The sequence below is a fragment of the Mesitornis unicolor genome, unplaced genomic scaffold, assembly GCF_000695765.1.
Source record: "Mesitornis unicolor isolate BGI_N332 unplaced genomic scaffold, ASM69576v1 scaffold44452, whole genome shotgun sequence".
Taxonomy (NCBI): domain Eukaryota; kingdom Metazoa; phylum Chordata; class Aves; order Mesitornithiformes; family Mesitornithidae; genus Mesitornis; species Mesitornis unicolor.
This window is the reverse complement of record NW_010170692.1, coordinates 16042-34591: the sequence shown is the minus strand read 5'-3', so window position 1 is coordinate 34591 and position 18550 is coordinate 16042. Positions and strand designations below refer to the sequence as shown.

At 40.8% G+C, this 18550-nt stretch overlaps 2 protein-coding genes across 2 annotated transcripts in view; both read left to right on the top strand.

The window, feature by feature from the left end:
- DEPDC1 (DEP domain containing 1) overlaps window positions 1-10147 on the top strand; it is a 10479-nt gene extending 332 nt beyond the window's left edge. The window contains exons 2-11 of the mRNA XM_010179764.1: window positions 586-851; window positions 1476-1626; window positions 2835-2953; window positions 3378-3508; window positions 3822-3869; window positions 4451-4591; window positions 6570-6742; window positions 7707-7883; window positions 8009-8194; window positions 10007-10147. Coding sequence (XP_010178066.1) covers window positions 586-851; window positions 1476-1626; window positions 2835-2953; window positions 3378-3508; window positions 3822-3869; window positions 4451-4591; window positions 6570-6742; window positions 7707-7883; window positions 8009-8194; window positions 10007-10147 — 1533 coding nt within the window. The remainder of the gene's footprint in view (window positions 1-585; window positions 852-1475; window positions 1627-2834; window positions 2954-3377; window positions 3509-3821; window positions 3870-4450; window positions 4592-6569; window positions 6743-7706; window positions 7884-8008; window positions 8195-10006) is intronic.
- Window positions 10148-13855: 3708 nt separating this feature from the next.
- RPE65 (retinal pigment epithelium-specific protein 65kDa) overlaps window positions 13856-18550 on the top strand; it is a 6060-nt gene continuing 1365 nt past the window's right edge. The window contains 11 exon segments of the mRNA XM_010179763.1: window positions 13856-13866; window positions 14657-14739; window positions 14826-14976; window positions 15517-15624; window positions 15715-15856; window positions 16501-16648; window positions 17044-17125; window positions 17456-17588; window positions 17711-17850; window positions 18202-18331; window positions 18522-18550. The exon segment at window positions 18522-18550 is cut by the window's right edge and continues 25 nt beyond it. Coding sequence (XP_010178065.1) covers window positions 13856-13866; window positions 14657-14739; window positions 14826-14976; window positions 15517-15624; window positions 15715-15856; window positions 16501-16648; window positions 17044-17125; window positions 17456-17588; window positions 17711-17850; window positions 18202-18331; window positions 18522-18550 — 1157 coding nt within the window.

The following is an 18550-nucleotide window of genomic DNA, read 5'->3' as shown; positions in this document are numbered from 1 at the left end:
TGGCTCTGTGCCACCCGTGCCCGCTGTCATGTAGTGGAAGGGACCCAGCCACACTCCTTGGGAAGGGCCTGTGGTGGTGACAGCGCCTTGCTTCTCCAAAATTGGGTGACAGCTTAGAGGAGCCTACTAATTATAGAATGTCATCTGGTTTTGTGCCAATAAATAGGAAAGGAAGAAAATACCTTTAAATTTAAAACTGGTATTTAAGTGCTCTGGCAGCTGGTTTCATCTCAATTCAGAGAGCTGCTCCAAATTTGGGAGCTGTGGTTTGACAGCACCTCAGGAAACTGAGTTGATGTAAATGCTGAGCATGTGCAGGCTGAGCCAATAAAACTTGTTATGTTTGTGAAGCTCTAAGCTTATTTTCAGTTTTAGAAGAATGAGATAAAATCCTAAGTGAAATGTTTACATATTTTTTAAATTTAATGTTTATATATGAATAGTACTCAATTATTTAGTAAAACTGTCAATATTGGTTAATATTAATGTTGTGGTTTCATTTATATGCTTATTATTAATTGATACTTACAAGGATCAACTTCAGGCTTTAATCTTGCATTCTTTGCTGTTTTGTTTCCCGTGCAGTGGAATGAAATTACAAAATATTTCCGAGCAGGGATGCCATTAAGGAAACACAGGCAGCATTTCAAGAAACACGGAAACTGTTTCACTGCGTCGGAAGCTGTAGACTGGCTCCATGAAGTATTAAGGAGTAACAGTAACTTTGGTCCTGAAGTCACCAGGCACCAGACTGTTCAGTTATTAAGAAAGTTTCTCAAGAATCATGTAATTGAAGATATCAAAGGGAGGTGGGGCTCTGAAAATTTAGAAGACAATGGTGCATTATACAGGTACTGAAATGACTAGTTAACAGAGCTTTTCAGGCTGAGAACTTTATTTTAAAATCTTAATGCCCAGATTCTCAAAAATATCTTGCTTTGGGTTCACCAGCTGGGACAAAAATCAGTTATTAGTACCATTTTACTCCACTCTGACTTGCAGCGTAGACAATGCATTGTGTGTGCTAAGGGCTGTGTCCATGCTTTTGTTCAGCCAAGTTTCTCCCCGGCATGGGTGCTGCTCTCAAGTGCTTTGGAGGGGAGCCAAGGAGAATTAATTGTAGCAGCTGTGTGCTGTGCTACCAGTCCTGTTTGCTTCTCTTGTACTTGTCCCAATCTAAGTGGGAACCAGACCCTACCCTAAGTGCTAAAATTAAAGAAATCAATGGCCCTCACTTCTCAAATTCTGCTCTCAATGCTGTATAAATATCTTAGTATCTTCAACTTGACTTCGAAATCAAGAAAAGTAGCCCAAAGATTATTTGTAGTATAAGGTCAGTGTTCTAAAGAGAAAATTTTTCCTTTCTTGAATCTTTTCAGTATCTTACGGAATTACGCTGATAGGGTATGCTTTGGTTAAGTGATTTATATTTTTAATCTATTCTAATTGTGTTTAACGTCTCCTATTCATTACAGATTTCCTTCAACATCTCCAGTTAAACCCTTACCAAGCTCATGTCTACCAAAAGAGAACTTGGAAAACTTCTCTCGAGACAAAGAAAGACTTTTTAAGCTGCCACATTTATCCCGGAGAACTGTTAAAAACCATGAGATACTACAGCCGTTGGTAATAACTTCTGTTTCTTACATAATTACAGTTGCCATGTATTTTCTTTATTTAAAAACAAAACAAAACAAAAAACCCACAAAACAAAACAAACTAGAAGCGATCACCTTTTAGCAGCACTGTTCTGTTGTGTCATCTTCCCTCTAGCTTAAGAAATAAATTGGTAGGTTCTTCTGGACAGTGAAATAGAATATTTCTATAGGTATAATGGAAAGATAACAGCTATATTTTATGAGTAAGTGTTTTCGTGATGTGTGCTGTTTCTCTTATTCAGTGTACAAGAGGAGATTTTGTTAAATAACCTATAAATACCAAACACAATGCATACATGCAAAATTATAGCTCCAAGTGTAACATGGCATTTTTGAAATGCTGGCAGCAAGTGAAAGGGGTTATGCATTTGAGAGAAGAAGTTAAAAGTACTATATGAAGCTGTTTTCTCTGAACTTTGGCAATAGTTTGATGTGAAGAGCGGCATGGCAGTGAAGTGTTATTAATGCAACCAGGTTACTTAATCGGAAAGAAAGGTCATCACACTTGCAGTGCAGGGCTAATTTTGTGTCAATATGGTCTGACATTAAATGGAGATTTAATTGTGTACTATATATGTAAGCAATTGAGCATCTTGGGCCATCAATGTGAGAGGGGTTTGGTTTTCTTTTGGATTCTTTGTTATTTTGTCTCCTTCAGTGTGGAATTATCCCTGCTACAGTATTTTGAAGTATTGGGAGGGCTGGCAGGTGGAGTTCTAGAAATTATGTGGAGAATAGGTCCGTGTTGAAACTTAATGTATTTTTTTTTGTTTAGGACAAATAAAAGGCACAAATTATTAAACTGTTCAGCTTATTTTTTGAAAATAATTGAATGTGTCTGGCCCATTACTCTCTTGATTTTTGTGTGTGCGCATACTTTCTGAATTTAGATTGCAGTCCCAAAGGAAAACGCTTCACTTATTAATACATTTGGATCTGGTGTGTAAACTGCTGACTTCTGAGTCAATCAAGTCTTTCCTCACAGTGTCTTCTATTGCTTTTTAGTTGGTTGGGCTTGCATTTCAGTGCTGAGACTGTTAAGTTTTTATTTCCTGGATCATGTTTTAGAATTTAATGTTCTGCAGAATACCCTATACTTTTGCGAAGAATTTTTACTTAATTTTGAATTGTCTTAAGAAGCTTGTTTATCTTATGGTATAAACCACTCATTTTCAGGAAAATTTAGAAAAAACAAACCCAGACGTAATAGAGGAAAACAAGGAAGACACACATGAAAGGAAGGAAATAAGCCAGGAATATGTGCAAGAAACTTGGAGAAATATCATTCTAATACAGTAAGTAATACATTGTAAAAAGCACCTTCTCTGTATGTGCTATGGGTATGGCCCGATCAAGCCTTTGACTTGCAAATTTTTTTGAATTTTTTAAAATTATGCATTAAGTTGAATATTTTTTACTAACTACTGTTTGCATCTGTTTTCTATTGTATTTATTAACACTGGTTTGTTGCATTTAAGAAATTTATTGTTGCTAGTGTTGAAGTATATTTTAAGTACCATAGATGGTCTTCCTTACCGGTTTTTGGCATTTGTGCCAGGAAAAAAATGCATCCTTGAATTGTCCTTCTGGAAGTGAGAATTTATTAAACAGCGAACTAGCTCATCAAGTAACTGGTCTTTGAATAGATATGAAAAGAACTGGTTTTCATTCATTACTAGCAACCATTTTAGAAAACATCTGCTTTCTTACTCCCCGCAGTTTGCAAACCATTTTAGGTCTCCTATCTTTGGAAGAAGTTTTGCAGCCAGCACAGATAGTTCCTGAGTATGTCATTTACAACATGACTAACACCAGCAAACATGGTGTTGTGATTTTGCAGAACAAATCAGGTAAGCAACACCAGAAAAAAAAAATCTTAAAGAATCTATAAGGTGCAATTGCAACAAACAATAATTAATAATTAAAGTAATATGTTTCATGGTCTGTCTTTTACACTGTTTTCCCAAATGAGAGTACAGTACAGTATATTTTTCTAGAAAGTATTATAGGTGTATTGCATTCACTTTAAGTTACACGTATTTGGCAATATTTTAAATTAGTTTTAAAATTGATCTTTTATATTTTACATGTGTGCCATTATTTGTTTTAGTTATCAAGTCTTTGGGCTTATGTATAAATAATATATTTGTTTGTTTATTTTAGAAGACCTCCCTCACTGGGTGTTGTCAGCTATGAAATGCCTGGCATACTGTAAGTCACTGAATAGCTTTTAAGTTTCAGAAACCTATTCTGAGAGTTGAGAGTGAAGTATACTTGCATGGTAACGTCAATTGTGATGTTTCGTTTTGAGAATTCGAATGGTCTAAGTGCCTTGATTGCTAAGAAGCAATGACAGCAATCCGTATCATATTACTGCACAGAAGTGGAACCTGAAAGAGTTAATGCATGATAAAGATGTTATATTTCAGGTAATCCAGATATCAGTCCTTAAGTGGTCTAGCTGGTTATCCTGCTTTCAGGCCGCATTGTCTGATTCTGCATATGAATTTTTGTCTGTGTGAACAGATTAAATGTGTGGAAAAGAGGGACTTCAGTGTTCCTTAATCCATTAAATGTACAGGAGAATTAATTAAACTCTGTAAGCTTTCAGTGTAAGCGCTGTCTGAGGCCACGAAAAAGTTAACGGCTATCTTTTACTGATGTAATTATTTTCTTGTGAAACAGTCATTCCTATGAGAACAAACTTAGGTTGTCTTTTAATTTAAGTTTTTTAATAATGGAATTGTGAGAGTAATTACTTCTGTGAATTTTCTTTCTTCACCTCTTTTTAGGGCCTAGAAATAATGACATGAGCCAACCAACATACAGTGGGTTTGAACGTGATGTGTTCAGAACGGTTGCTGATTACTTTCTCAATCTTCCTGAACCGTTACTTACTTTTGAATACTATGAACTTTTTGTTAATATTTTAGGTATGTATGAATTCAGAAATAATCAGTGCAAGCTATGAGTTTATGTCAACTGGGGAACAAATCTGTAATTCAAAGCAGACCCTGACCCCCTGATCTGTATGGCAGCTTGAATCTGAGGAAGGTCAACAATGCTATCGTTCTGTATTAAAAGATTAATTGAGATGCAGTTCTCTCATATACTATAAAAATGCTGTCTGAACTACACTCTAAATACGCAGTAACCATAATTTTATAATATGTGCTCGTTCTTGTCTATTCCTCACTATTGCAGCGTGTTAACTTTCTTTGTTCTTGCATGATGGTTGCAATTATCTTGTTAGATTGCTACTGGACTGAGCTAAATTTTTCTTAATTTTACTAACGGAATCAGCTATAAATTAGTGTCTGTTGTCTTCTCGCTTCAATTACCAACTTTATTTCTTTCTGAACTTGTTAATTTTCATACCACTTGCATCTTAATTTATATTTCATTTTCTGATAGTTCTGTGTGGCTACGTCACAATTCCAGATAAAAGCAGTGGAAAACATTCCGTCCAAGATGAGAAATGTGACCCGCAACCTTCAAAAATTCTTCCCTTGAATTCTTTCAAGTCAACTGAATGTCTTCTTCTAAGCCTTCTTCACAAAGAGCCTGACAAAAAAAAGAAAGAATATGAAGCTTCGAGGAAGTCCTCTTCAGAAGAGCTAATGATTCAAAAACAATGTGCAAAGAAATTGCAACAACGTGAACTGACTTGTAAACAAGGCAGTGCTGACAATCGAATAGGAGGAAGTTGTCAAAATCTTTCAGGTTTCAGGAATGAACAACATCCACCTCTAAAATTCAGGACAAGGTGTTACTCTTTGGAAAGAATTGGAGATACTCCATCAAGTGCATGTAATAAAGGAGAACCCAATTCCCTCAGGCAAAGTGATGTGAACACCATCCCAGGCACAAGAAATGGGAAACATTCTCCACAATATGATGATAAAGCTAATTCTGTGTTGGAGCTTGGTTCCGATAGCGCATGTCAAAACCAAACCCATGGTCTCAAGAGAGTGTCTGCCTCAACTCCTCAGGATAAAAAGCTCTTTAATGAAAATCACGGACCAAAACAACTATGCAGATCTCTGAGTTTACTTGGCAAGAGGAACTCCAAAAGTTGCACTAGCATTAATGTACCAGTTGCTGAAATCACAGTAAAGCCAAGGTCTCAACTTTCTGGGCAAGGCAAACCAAATACGTGTGGTGTGGCGACTTCAGTGGACATCGGGACTGTGGTTTCTGATGTCACCGTCAGTAAGAGACTCTGCAAAAGTACCGCAGATCTCTCAGAGTCCTTTGTCACTCACTCTTCTTGTATGTTGACTGGCACGCAAAGTAAGATGGCTTTCTAAAGCATGTTGTGCTGGCTTGTTGTGTTGACTAACTAATCTCTGCTTCCTTAATCTTTGGTGCTGTTACTAGGTTTTTTGATATGCAAATAACATGATCTGTGGGTTGTTTGGTTTTTAAAAAAATAAAAATCTGTTTGGTACATTATGCTGTTTAAAGGTAGCCTTTCATACTTCTGCTACCAAGTAGTAGTGAGTAGTATCTTTAGAGTCTTAAGCCTGATGTGTCAGTAATTCACCTCTCTGTACAGGTAAGTGATGTTGTTCTGGCTTATATGCTGTCTAAGAGTGAGGCAGGAAATTTGCACAGTCCTGCCTGTTGGAGGAGATGTCTTTTTTGAAACACATCTTCTGGGAATAACATTAGTGCCACTTCTTAGTTGTCTATGGTCTTAATTGTACCAGCAGTTCATCATGATGAAGCAAGCTGAAGATGGCCACACAAAAAAAAGGCTGCATAACATGATCTGCTATGTTATGGATGATTTCTATGAAACATAGACTATCGTCATTCCAAAAAAATGAAATTTGTTTTATGAAGATAAAAATATCCTGAAAGTTGGTTCAAATGTCACTGACAGTTGTCTTTACAATTAACTTGTAGATCTCCTGCAGCCTCATTTAGAAAGAATTGCTGTTGAAGCACTACAGATATGCTGTTTGCTGCTTCCACCACCGAATCGCAGAAAGATTCAGCTCCTGATGCGAATGATCTCTCGGATCAGTGAAAACGTTGATATGCCACGGCTGCATGACGCAATGGGAACCCGCTCTTTGGTAAGAGAATCCTGAGTCCAGCATCTCTAGTGTTTTAAAAACGTGGCTGGAGTAATGCTGGGAATACCAGCAGCGTTCTTTCTTTGAGGCTCTTGTCTCATTGCAATTAAATGGTGATTAACAGGAAGAATTTTAGTCTCCAGAATATTTACAAAAAACTGACTTGAAGAAAGCACTTTCATGTCTCCATTCTAATATATTTCCAATATTGGTGGGGTTTTTGTTTACTTCTGGGAGAAGAAAAATAGTTTCTTAAAAGAATGCAAATGATTATTCAGTCTGATTTCTTACCCAACTGCCGTTTAACTTAAAAGGTGTTGGCAGGGTGTTTGTAGAAATCCTTTCTTGGGCTAAACATTTGCATATGTGAAGTAATGACAAAAGCAGTTGCAAAGAAGTAAATTTTCTGCCTAGTGAGTTTAAAGATGAGCTTTGAGGTCTGAATTTAAGCTTTCATTGGAATGACTGAAGATTTTTGTCAAACAACATTAAATGAAACAACACAGTGCCTAAGCATGCTAATTTCAAATAAGCCTACTAAAAGCTGGAAATACGAAAGCTGTAAAACTGTGGTTTAAAGCTATTTAAAACTGGATCTTGGTGTGTATTAGATCTTGGTTAGGTTGGCTCTGCAGGGTTTTTCTTAATCATCTCACTTGTCTCAAGATGGTTAATTGATGATGTACACTTTTCTACAGAGAAATACTTTTCCTTATTATTACCTCATTATAATATGTCTGTCTTAATTGAAGGTACTGTTCAATTTTAAAAAGTACAAGTCTAATGTTATAAAAGTTACTTTATTTAAGGTGAGGAAAAAATTATAATCAGTTTTCCTTCTCTCTTGACCAGTGGTGCAGGCAAGAGGTTGCAGTGCAAGTTGGTACTGGAGAACTTGTGTGTAGACGGGAAAGAAGGTAAATCCCTCAGCCGTATGTACTAATGCTCTGCTAAACACTTCCAGATGATACAGACGTTTTCTCGGTGCGTGCTGTGCTGTTCAGAAGAAGTCGATCTTGACGAGCTGCTTTCTACGCGATTGGTTTCATTTCTAATGGACCATCAACAAGAAATATTTAAAGTACCAACTTACCTGCAGGTCGCAGTGCGAGATCACATAGAGTATGTGAAGATGACTCAGGTTGGTGGTGTGTTAGGAGCTGAAGTTCATTTGCTAATTGCAGAGTATCTGTTACTTCTGAGAGTTCTGAAATAGGATGTAATCATTTGAGTGTATGAAGACCTCATCTTCAACTTTTCTTTCAGTGTAAATATCCAAAGGAAGAAATCTGTGCCATCTTGCCAACATATTCATACTGCAAACAAATAACTCCTCAGGAGTTTGAAGAACAAAAGGTTTCTACCTCTCAAGCTGCAGTGGCAGAGCTCTTGGAGAACATTATCAAAGATAAAAACCTGTCTGTGAAAGACAAAAAGAGAAAATTAAAACAGGTAAGAAACTCGGTGGATATTTCATCTACTTCTGCAGATGCCTTTGCAAGGAAAGGATCATGATCGCTTGACCCTGGTACAGAACAAGAGCAGACTGTATACACGGAAGTGCTTATTTTATAAGAGAGAGCTGCTTAATGTGTTTTAATTGTATTATTTGATTGGGATTTTAAAGACGGCGTCCAATACAGCATCTGCTACTGTCTGGCAACAGTGGTGTTCAAACCATGATTTAAAACAAGTATAAAATTATTCTAAGATACTGCTCTCTGTTACACAACATGCAATAAAATTACAGCATGGTTTCTTGTGGTGTGCTGACTATGCAAGTTTACCATTAAAAGGCTATAGATGGGCATAAAAGCAATAGGCAATGAGCTGTGTTCACAGTTCTGAAATGTTCTTTCCTCTGGACTTAGCTTTGCGTTTTGTGACGTGTATATTGCTCAAGATTATCTGTCACTTCTATGGCCTACTAACATACTGCCTAATACTAAAGCTAAAATACAGCAATTCTGGCAGGGTTTAATACAGGAGGGTTTTTTCTTTTTCAGAAAACCTTTGGCAAGTATTAATGACCAATTGAATAGTATTGTACTTGTCCTAGAATCTCCTAAGCAGGTCTTGTGACTCAAATTTGAAAAAGCAGCTTTTCAGAGCAGGCACATTTCTTTCTTTTTGGTGTCTGTTCCCCAGTTTCTGCAACACTGACTTTCATATGTGTGGTGAAAACATTCTGGTCCTGTAAAAGTGAAGGCTGGACTTTGGTTCATGTTCATTGAAACTGTGTGTGTAAAGAAGAGTAATTAATTATAGTCAATTAAAACTTAGAGTAAGCCAAGTGGTAAGAAGTGATACATAGCAGCACTTTCAGCAGGTGAAGTGGGGAGGAAGGAAATAAATTAAAATCCTCCAATAGTAAAACTTGGAAAACATACCTAAATTTTTGATGAGTTCCTACCAAAGTCCAGAAACGGTTTGTACTGTGACAGCTGCGTGTTAGCCAGACTTATTTTTAAAATCCACAGAGCTATATCATTGCAGTCTTGCAATTTGTGCTGGAATAGCTAGTGTGATAAAACACAACTTTTTGGAGCAATTATTTGGGTTTGATACTTTAAATTGGGCAAAGCCAAATCCATGGCACTTACTAGAGGGTTTAAGTCCAACTTGTATCAACACCAGAAGTTACCAATGGTATCATTTTCCATAGGATGAATCAATCAGCAGAAGGCTTTGCCTGATGTGTAAATGTATGTACCAATATTCCTTCCTTCCCAAGGCCTTACATGGGAAACAGGCACAATGTCAAATACACGTCTCTGAAGCCAGATATTTCTGTTTAGTTGTATATCTGCAGAAATTGAAAAATAACTCACTTGGTTAAGTAGTAAGCTCTCCTGAGAGAGAGTACCTTCAAAATCTACTGAATCTTAGCTTCCGTTTAGGTAAAACACATTTATCACTGTGACTTCTGAAAGACAGCTTTCCAAGCTGAAACAGAAAATAGATTTCACTGCTGGCAGGCAGCATGGCTTCTAGCTGGTCGTACTCTTCAAATACACAGCAATGCTCTTACTCAGCTGGTGAGCAACTGCAGACAAGATGAAGTGCTTGACAAAATTTCTACTTGACTCATTTATCAGTTGTGAACTCGTAAGCACAGCTTTGGTCAGGTGTCACAGCAGTTACTTTACATGCTGATGGTCCTGCACCTTTGCTGCTGAGCAGTGGTTTGTGCTCAAGCCCTGCACAGCTGGAGTATTTGGTGGAGTGTGATGTTTTTATTTTTGCCTTGCTGTTTTTTTCTAGTTTCAGAAGGAATACCCTCTCATCTACCAGAACAGATTTCCAACTACGGAAAACGAAGCGATGCTATTTGAGAACAAACCTACCATCAAACAGCCAATGCTTAGTCTAAGAAAACCAAGATTTCGTAGCCTAAGATACTAATTTAACCACACTTCAACCTCTTATTTATTTGATGGATGGGTGGATGAATGATTTACCAAAGGGCACTTGCTATGGAAATTTGATGGTGGCTCTGTGTGTGTAGAAAGAAGAAATGTTTACATGGACACTATGTTGGAAGGTGCCAAATTAACTTTTTTTAATGAAGATAACGTCTAAATAACTGCTAAGAGAGAAATAAATATTTATCTGTTTACAAATTATTACAATATATTGTTCTCAGTAAAATAAATGTGAAAATAGCATGAAGCTATTAGTAACCAAAAACTTACCTATGGTTCTCATAATGGTATGCTTATTATTGTAACTTCTTTAATGTCTGTTCAGGAATTTGTGCCTTTTCCTATCGCTTGTGTAGGTTTTTAAGTGTTTCTGTGTTGTGAATAAGTGCCTGCCTTGTATTCTCAAAATATTTGTCTTCAAACAAAGCCGTGTTCTTTGCATTTGGGACTAATTTAAAAGTTGGTTCTGTTGTTTCCAAGGGGGGCAGAAATTCACCATAAATAAATGATTATCTGACTCTGTAAAATACTTTTGTTCATCTCATCTGTAAAATTCACATAACCCTTTCTATATTTATTTATATTAAAATTCTTAGGTATATTTCTGGCATTTTTGTGGAAGACTTGTACTTCTCAAAAAAATAGAAATTATGGATTATATATGAAGTGAAAAGTAGAATCAGAATATACTGAATTTCCCTGTTTTGTTTCCAGAGTTAAGGGTTTCCTTTATTAATTCTGACAGGGCCAAGGGTCCCCACAAGAATATAAATCTGTGTGAGTATTTCTGTGAGAGAACAATTCAAAGTGTTTTCATAAAGGAGATCCCAGCTTAGTATTAAGACAGATCTGCTCCAGGCATGTTAATGAGGGGCTGAGTTGAGGATTGTCACTTTTATATCTCACACCATAGTGAGTAACTGCTGCAGTCTGCACCCATGAGACTGCGCTTCAGTTCTTTCAGCTTGTTCTCTCCTGTAGAAAAATAAGGCAAAACCACTTTTCTATTCTGCATCTGATACTTTATATGTATATAAAAATAAAATATATTTATGCACACAATTATATATATATATATATATATATACACACACCACATTAGTCTTACGTGAGCTTTCCAGAGGCAAGGGAGTGGTGCAGAAATTTATTGTCAGATAACTGTGGCAAAACTGGCACACCAATTTCACAACAGCTCATTTTGCTATTTTCCTGATAAGGAGGAAGGCTTTGTCACAGAAACCCAGATTATTCAGTTGTAACCTGTGTTAGTAACACTTTAATGTCCTGCAAATAACTTCATGCTTGTGCAGCAGGTGGCAGATGTTTGTCTGCTGTAACACTTGTATTCAGCTACTTCTGAAAATCTTGTACCTGCCTAAACTTGCTCCTAATTATGCTCTACTTTGTAAGTGTTGCATAAATCCTTTATTTATTTCTGTGCTCCAGTTAAGCAACTTATTAGACAAGAAGCTCACATTTCATGGGATTTAGCTTTCAAAGGACTGGCCTCATTGTGCAGAGTTTGATCCAGGTTATTTAATGTTCCTTTCTGAGGTTTTGACAGAACTTAGCAAAACATGTGAATAAATAGAAAAATTGACCAGCTATGGGACAATTCAAACATTTCAAATGGATGACAGGTACAAATTTAAATTTAATATAAAATTTTCTTTGAGCTGTTGCTTTCTCTTGTGTTAAATTTATTTCCTGGAACCTTTTATTTATTTTATTTTTTTTTCTTCTCTTCATAAAAGCCCGAGCATCTGATGTGGCTCCTTGCTTCTGGCCCAGGGTCCTGGCAGGCAGATGCCATCTGGGCTGGATGTGGTGGCCATCCTTCTAACTCTTTCTACCGAATCTGCAGGGCTGGATGGTGTTCAGTGCTGGTAAGGAGGAGAACTTGGCTGCTGCTCTGTGGGGCCAGGGAAATTTTTGGGTCTCTGCCTCCTGAGCCACTGGAGGAGGCTGGGGCCTGGTAAGATGTTGTCACCATGGAAACTGAATTTTCATGACATCAAAGATGAGAATGCTGGTTTAAGTCCTTATCCTAGGGACAATTAAAAATTTCTGTGTTATCTGTACTGCTGAGAGACCTTGAGTTTGCTCTCAGGCTTATATTAGATGTATTTATTACTAGGATGCTTCCACAGGCAAATTACCATAGAATTATGGGTGTTTAAGGGTTAATGGGAGGCATCAATCAAAGAGCTCATGAAGGTTCAACTTGGTATCTTGTTTTTCAGTTAGAAGCCTTAAATGATCCCTCAGTCCTAAAACAGTCCTGTAAAGAGGAGAAAGAGAGAAAGAAAGAAAGAAAGAAAGAAGGAAAGACAGACACAAGAGAAAAAAGCCAACCTTTCACTTAATGGTTGTAGTAGCAGATTGAACATGGGGGTGTTTAATGTCTAATTTTTTTCTTTCACCACAGTTTTAACACTGGAGTCCAGCTTCTGTTTATATGGGAGGAGGTCTTGAAGGTACATGGAGTTATGAACTTACTTCATCCTGTACCATGGGCTACCCATGAGGGGGGAGCAGTAATCGCTCTAATCTTGTTAATCTTGGAAATTACTCTTTACAGCACCTTTGTTTTCATGTCTACTCTTACCAGAGATGGTTTCTTAACGTGATCTTCGGGCCATCTCTGACAGTAACTGTGCTGTGTGTAAAATAAATGTTGGTCAGGTTTGATGCCTTTCTGAGGACTGTTAACACCCTGTGTGAAAATACAACTTTGTGTGTTAGACTTAAGAAATCTGCCTTTTGCAGCAAGAGGAGCTGCCGGCATCTGCCACTGTTGAAACCTGCTGAAGTGAAGCAAGGAGGGGAGAGGGGAAGAGCAGACAGTGATGTACAGTGACAGCAAGAGCAGCCATCGTGGATGAATCACAGAATTATTAAGGTTGGAGAAGCCCTCTAAGATCATCAACTCCAACTGTCTACCCCAAACCCCCATGGCCACTAAACCAAGTCCCAGATGAGGATGCTTCCTGGTGCCCTCCTGCCTGGTGGGCAGTGATTTGGTCTTGTTCTACTTGTACCAACGTGGTGAAGCTTGCAATGAAAGTCTTCTGCAGAAGCGCAGAGGAAAAAGGCAGTGGCTGATGTGTGCAGGATGTAGAAATGATAATATATGATGCTGACATCTTATTTCTTAGTATTTCTAATGTGATGCCACTTCTAGGTGAAGACTGATCTTGTTTTGCAGGTTTGAGGAGCGCTCTGATACATGGGATGGAGATCCCTTTGCAGCAGAGCACAGTTTCTTGCTGCCGTCAGTGTGTGTTGGAGCTGGGGAGGTCTCCCTGCAGTGCCGGGGGCCGGGGAAGAGCCGAGTGGCTGTGCCAAGCTCCCAACGTGACTCCAGCACGCTCCATTTCACTCCTTTCTGGTTTGTTTTTGGTTTATTTTCTTTTTTTCTTTGTAATCACTTCTGCTTGGGAAGAATGTAGGTCTCAGAAAAACACTCAAAGCCCTTTTTTGTGTGAACGGCAAGACAAAACCTCTCAAAGCTCAGGGAGGATTTTGGTGGTGAAAGCCTGCTGTGTTCCCAGGGTGTGCTCATTGGCAGGGGCGGTTTTGGGCATGGGACTCCCCTCGGCAGGGCTCAGCGCCCCATAAATACCCAGCACACGGATCTCGCTGCATGTTTGGCTGACGAAGGCTCTGGTCCTTCCTCGGGGAGAAGATGTACAGCCAGTGAGTATCCCTGATACTTCTCTCTATAGAAGCAAGTCATCACTGTGTGGCGTTGGCTGAGGGGGTTGCTGGGAGGTTGGAGGCCAGTGCAGTTCAGAGCCAAGGGGGTCTCTGTGTATGGGGGTCCATGCTGGTGCATCCTGTGCCAAGGCGTGATTCTGGTCCAGGGGGACAGGCTCATCTCTGGGTACCAGCAGATGGTCCATGCTTTGGAGGGGAAGGACAGTGCCCCACACAGCCTGCACCTGGTGAGATTTCACAGGCTCTGGAGCTTTGGGAATCTAACAAATAATTCTCAGCTGCATGCTCAAGTACACTTTGCTCAAAATAAAAAGGATTTTTAAAATTGCTTATCCAATAGCTAGGAGATATATGTTGGATTTTGCTTCCTGATGTTTTGGGATACCCTGAATTTGTCTGTTGAGTAAAGGTGTTTCCTATTCTTCCACATGCTTCAGATGGTTCAAAGGTGGCTGCAGTAGCTGGGCAGAGCCCTCAAAGCCTTTCCTCCCCATAAAAGCTGGTGCTGCTTCTTCCCAACCTCTCAAGTTATTTGCAAGTAGCAGATCAGCCCATCCATTGACTCACAGCATGGTTTGGGTGGAATGGGACCTCAAAACCCTCCCAGTCTAACCCCCCATGGGGAATGAAAAATTTCTTCCTAATATCTGTTCTAAATCTCCCCCTTTCCAGCTTAAAGCCGTTGTCCCTTGTCCTGTCAGTACCCAGAAACAAAACCTCCAAAGCCATCCCAAAACCAGTCTAACCCCAGCTCTGCTGCCTCTTTCAGAGTTGAGCATCCTGCTGGAGGCTACAAGAAGCTCTTTGAGACCGTGGAGGAGCTGTCCTCACCGGTGACCGCCCATGTCACAGGTTGGTGATTGCCTTCTGCCCAGACCTTGTTCTCAGGAGCTTGTGGGTCACCAGAAGCCAGAGTACCAATGCTGCATCTTCTGCAGGTAGGATCCCCACCTGGCTGCGTGGAAGCCTCTTGAGATGTGGTCCTGGCTTGTTCGAGGTGGGCGCAGAGCCCTTCTATCACCTCTTTGATGGCCAAGCGCTCCTCCACAAGTTCGACTTCAAGGAGGGACACGTGACCTATCACCGCAGGTACGTGATGATTTTCCAAGCCAAAAAAACTTAAATAACAAAGCATTTGCTCCACTGGAAGTGCTGGGGATGGACTCTGCTGCCCAGCACGTGGGAGGCGCCAGTTATTTCAAGTCCATGCGGTTATTGGAAGAACTCTAACAGTGAGATCACTAAAACAGGCTGAAAATAACTGAAACTTAGTCATAGTAAGCAGAAATGCCACTTTTTGTACAGATTACAAAACATCTGGAAGAGGAGGGAGGGGAAGGCTGGGTATAGCTGCAGTCAGCGACAGAATAACGTCATCTGAAAACGGGAATGTGTTTTCAGTTAAAAGCTGCTGAGCTATCGCCTTTCAGGTGCTTGTGCAGAATATTTAGGCAAAGTCCTCTTTCCCATCAGCTTCAGCTCTCCGTTGACCATCCCTTCCCAGTGCCACGGTAGGCCTGCAGCTTTCAGAGCTTTCATGAGGCTCATCACAAAAATATTGGTATTTTAGTTGCATAGCTGCCACGGTTTTATGGCTATACCTGTAACATGCCTTCTCGCCTGCCCCAGGTTTGTCAGGACTGATGCCTACGTGAGAGCAATGACTGAGAAAAGGATCGTGATAACAGAATTTGGTACCTATGCGTACCCAGACCCGTGCAAGAACATCTTCTCTAGGTACCTCGGGGCTGTGGGCGCTGCAGCGTTGTCCCATGTTGCCTCTGCTTCCACGCAGCCCCTGACTGCCTGCCCGTTTTCTCTGCTCAGGTTTTTTTCATACTTCAAAGGTGTGGAGGTCACCGATAATGCCCTCGTTAATGTCTACCCCGTGGGCGAAGACTACTATGCTTGTACGGAGACCAACTTTATAACCAAAATTAACCCAGATACACTGGAGACAATTAAGCAGGTGGGTCTTTGTACTGCGTACACGGAGGAGTAAAACTAAAATGATAATGTTTAATAGCGGCCTCTTAACGACAAGGCAAGAGCTGGGGTTTGTCAGGGAGATGATGCAGGAAGGCAGCCAGCTGTAAGGGTTGATGAGAGCGGAGTCAGAAGGAGCTTGGAAACGAAGCCACTGAGCAATAATTAATTAGGAGGCGATAGGAGCCATGATCCGTATCCTCCTGCTTGGGATGGGGCTTGCAAACCAGAGCTATGTTGCAGTGTGGCCAAAGGGGGCCGTAACTGGAGGGCTTCTACCAAAGCTGCACTGCTGCCATCATTTACATCGGAGCAGAGCAACAGTCAGCCACAGAAGTGCACAAACACCTGGTTTGAGGCTTTTCTTTGCTGTGTTACCCATGTCCAGCCTGTGGAGCCTTTCCTTTTGGACCCCAGGATCCCAAATCTCTCTCTGTAACCATGTCAGCTCACCTGACCATCTACATTCACTTGGCCTTGCTGCTCTTCTCCATTTCACAAACCAAGTGGTGATTTGGGCTTAGAAAAGACTTTTCCACATCTGAAGTAAGGTCGTGTGGACCTTGCAAAGCTGGCGATGTCCCATTTGCCAAGAAAGCTCCTGACTTTCTCCATCTCCTTCTCCAGGTAGATCTCTGTAAATACGTGTCCGTCAATGGGGCAACAGCTCATCCCCACATTGAAAATGACGGGACAGTTTACAACATTGGCAACTGCTTTGGAAAAAACTTTGCACTTGCCTATAACATCATACGGATTCCTCCGCTTCAGGCAGGTCAGTCAATCCCCGCTCGGAGTGAACAGAGAAAATCTTGTCCTATAAATCATTTTTCTATCCTTCAAATGAGTTTTGTCAGTGAGTTACTTTTACCTTTTTAAAATAATCTTTAGATTTTATTTGCTTTTTTAAAAGAAATACTATCTTTAAAGCAATTATCTATGTGGTTTCTAAATGGTGAACTGCCTTTGTGTTGTTGAATCACAGAGTGGTTTGGGTTGGAAGGGACCTTAAAGCTCGTCCAGTCCAACCCCTCCATGGGCAGGGACACCTCCACCAGCCCAGGCTGCTCCAAGCTCCTGCTCAAAGGCAGAAACTTCCAGGGTAAACTCTCCAAATACAGACTAAGTATTGGTGAAATCCTCCCTAACCCTTCACCTGTCCCGTTCCAGACAAGGAAGACCCGATGAACAAGTCTGAGGTCTTGGTGCAGTTCCCTTGCAGCGACAGGTTTAAGCCCTCTTACGTCCACAGGTAATGAGCCATGGGGTCGGGAGATCAGGGATGCTGGGCAGCTGAAATGAGGGGACAGTGGCCACTCTCAACAGAGTCCCCATTTATTTCTGCAAACACACGAAGGTTGGGTACACGTGGGCAACATTGCTGGCATTGCATGCTCTACAGTAGCAGCACACAGGGCTTGTTCTCGCATGTAATCAGCAACTAAAATTAGGCAATTTACCAAAATCAGGATGTTTACATTCCTGTCAGTGTATTCTGTGTGTTATATCCAGTGCTTAAGCTGAATTACTGCATGGGTTTTGTCCCAACTAACTGCAGTGAGTTTGACGTGTTTCCAAACAGCTTTGGGCTGACCTCGAACTACATCGTGTTTGTGGAAACCCCGGTGAAGATCAACCTCCTCAAGTTCCTCTCCTCCTGGAGCCTGTGGGGAGCCAACTACATGGACTGCTTCGAGTCCAACGAAACCATGGGGGTAAGAGGCAGGTCGTACCAAACTAGGCTGTACTGGGCAGCCAGCTCTGACCTGGGAGGTCCATCCTATGGGTTTCACCGTCATTTCTCTGAGCCTATACCAAGCAGCTGCTTGCTTTTCAGGTCTGGCTTCACGTGGCGGAGAAAAAGAAAGGCAGGCTCCTCAACATCAAATACCGCACCTCGGCCTTCAACCTTTTCCATCACATCAACACCTACGAAGATAATGGTTTCCTGATTGTCGACCTCTGCACCTGGAAGGGGTGAGTTTTGGCACAGCCGAGGGTCCCTGCGGCATCATGCCTCCCTCTGCACGAACTGGGGCTCCTGGGGCTGCCACGAGCAGGATTTGGTTGAGGTTTGAATGCTGATTTTTGTGCCAACACAGAGAAAAGCAGCACCAAAACAGGGATGTCCAACCCCACGCTGGCTGGGACACCCTGAGCAGAGGTGGTCCTGGCCACTGCCACAGAGTGCTTGAGGCAAAAACTGGGGTTTTCATTGCAGGGAGCTGGATAGGTACTCGTCTTAATTCATTGAATTTTAGGAAAAAACTGCTGCGTTTGACCCCACCACTTGAAAATGCCACGTTGCTTCTGTCCTGTTTTGCACAGGTTCGAGTTTGTTTACAATTACCTCTACTTAGCCAACCTGCGTGCAAACTGGGATGAGGTGAAGCGGCAGGCAGAGAAAGCCCCGCAGCCCGAGGCCCGCAGATACGTCCTGCCCCTGACCATCGACAAGGTACCCTCACAGAAACTTAAAATATGGGTCTTCAGAGAACTTTTTATTTTCTTTAGCTGACCAATGTTATTCTATTTTATTTCCCACATGCTGCAAAATGTTACACGCGTGTTTATGAGCGCAGGGAAGGCTGACACGCAACCTTGGTTGTGTTTTTCCAGTTCTCTTGGGTATTTTATTTTTGCCTCAGGCTGACACAGGCAAGAATTTGGTCACGCT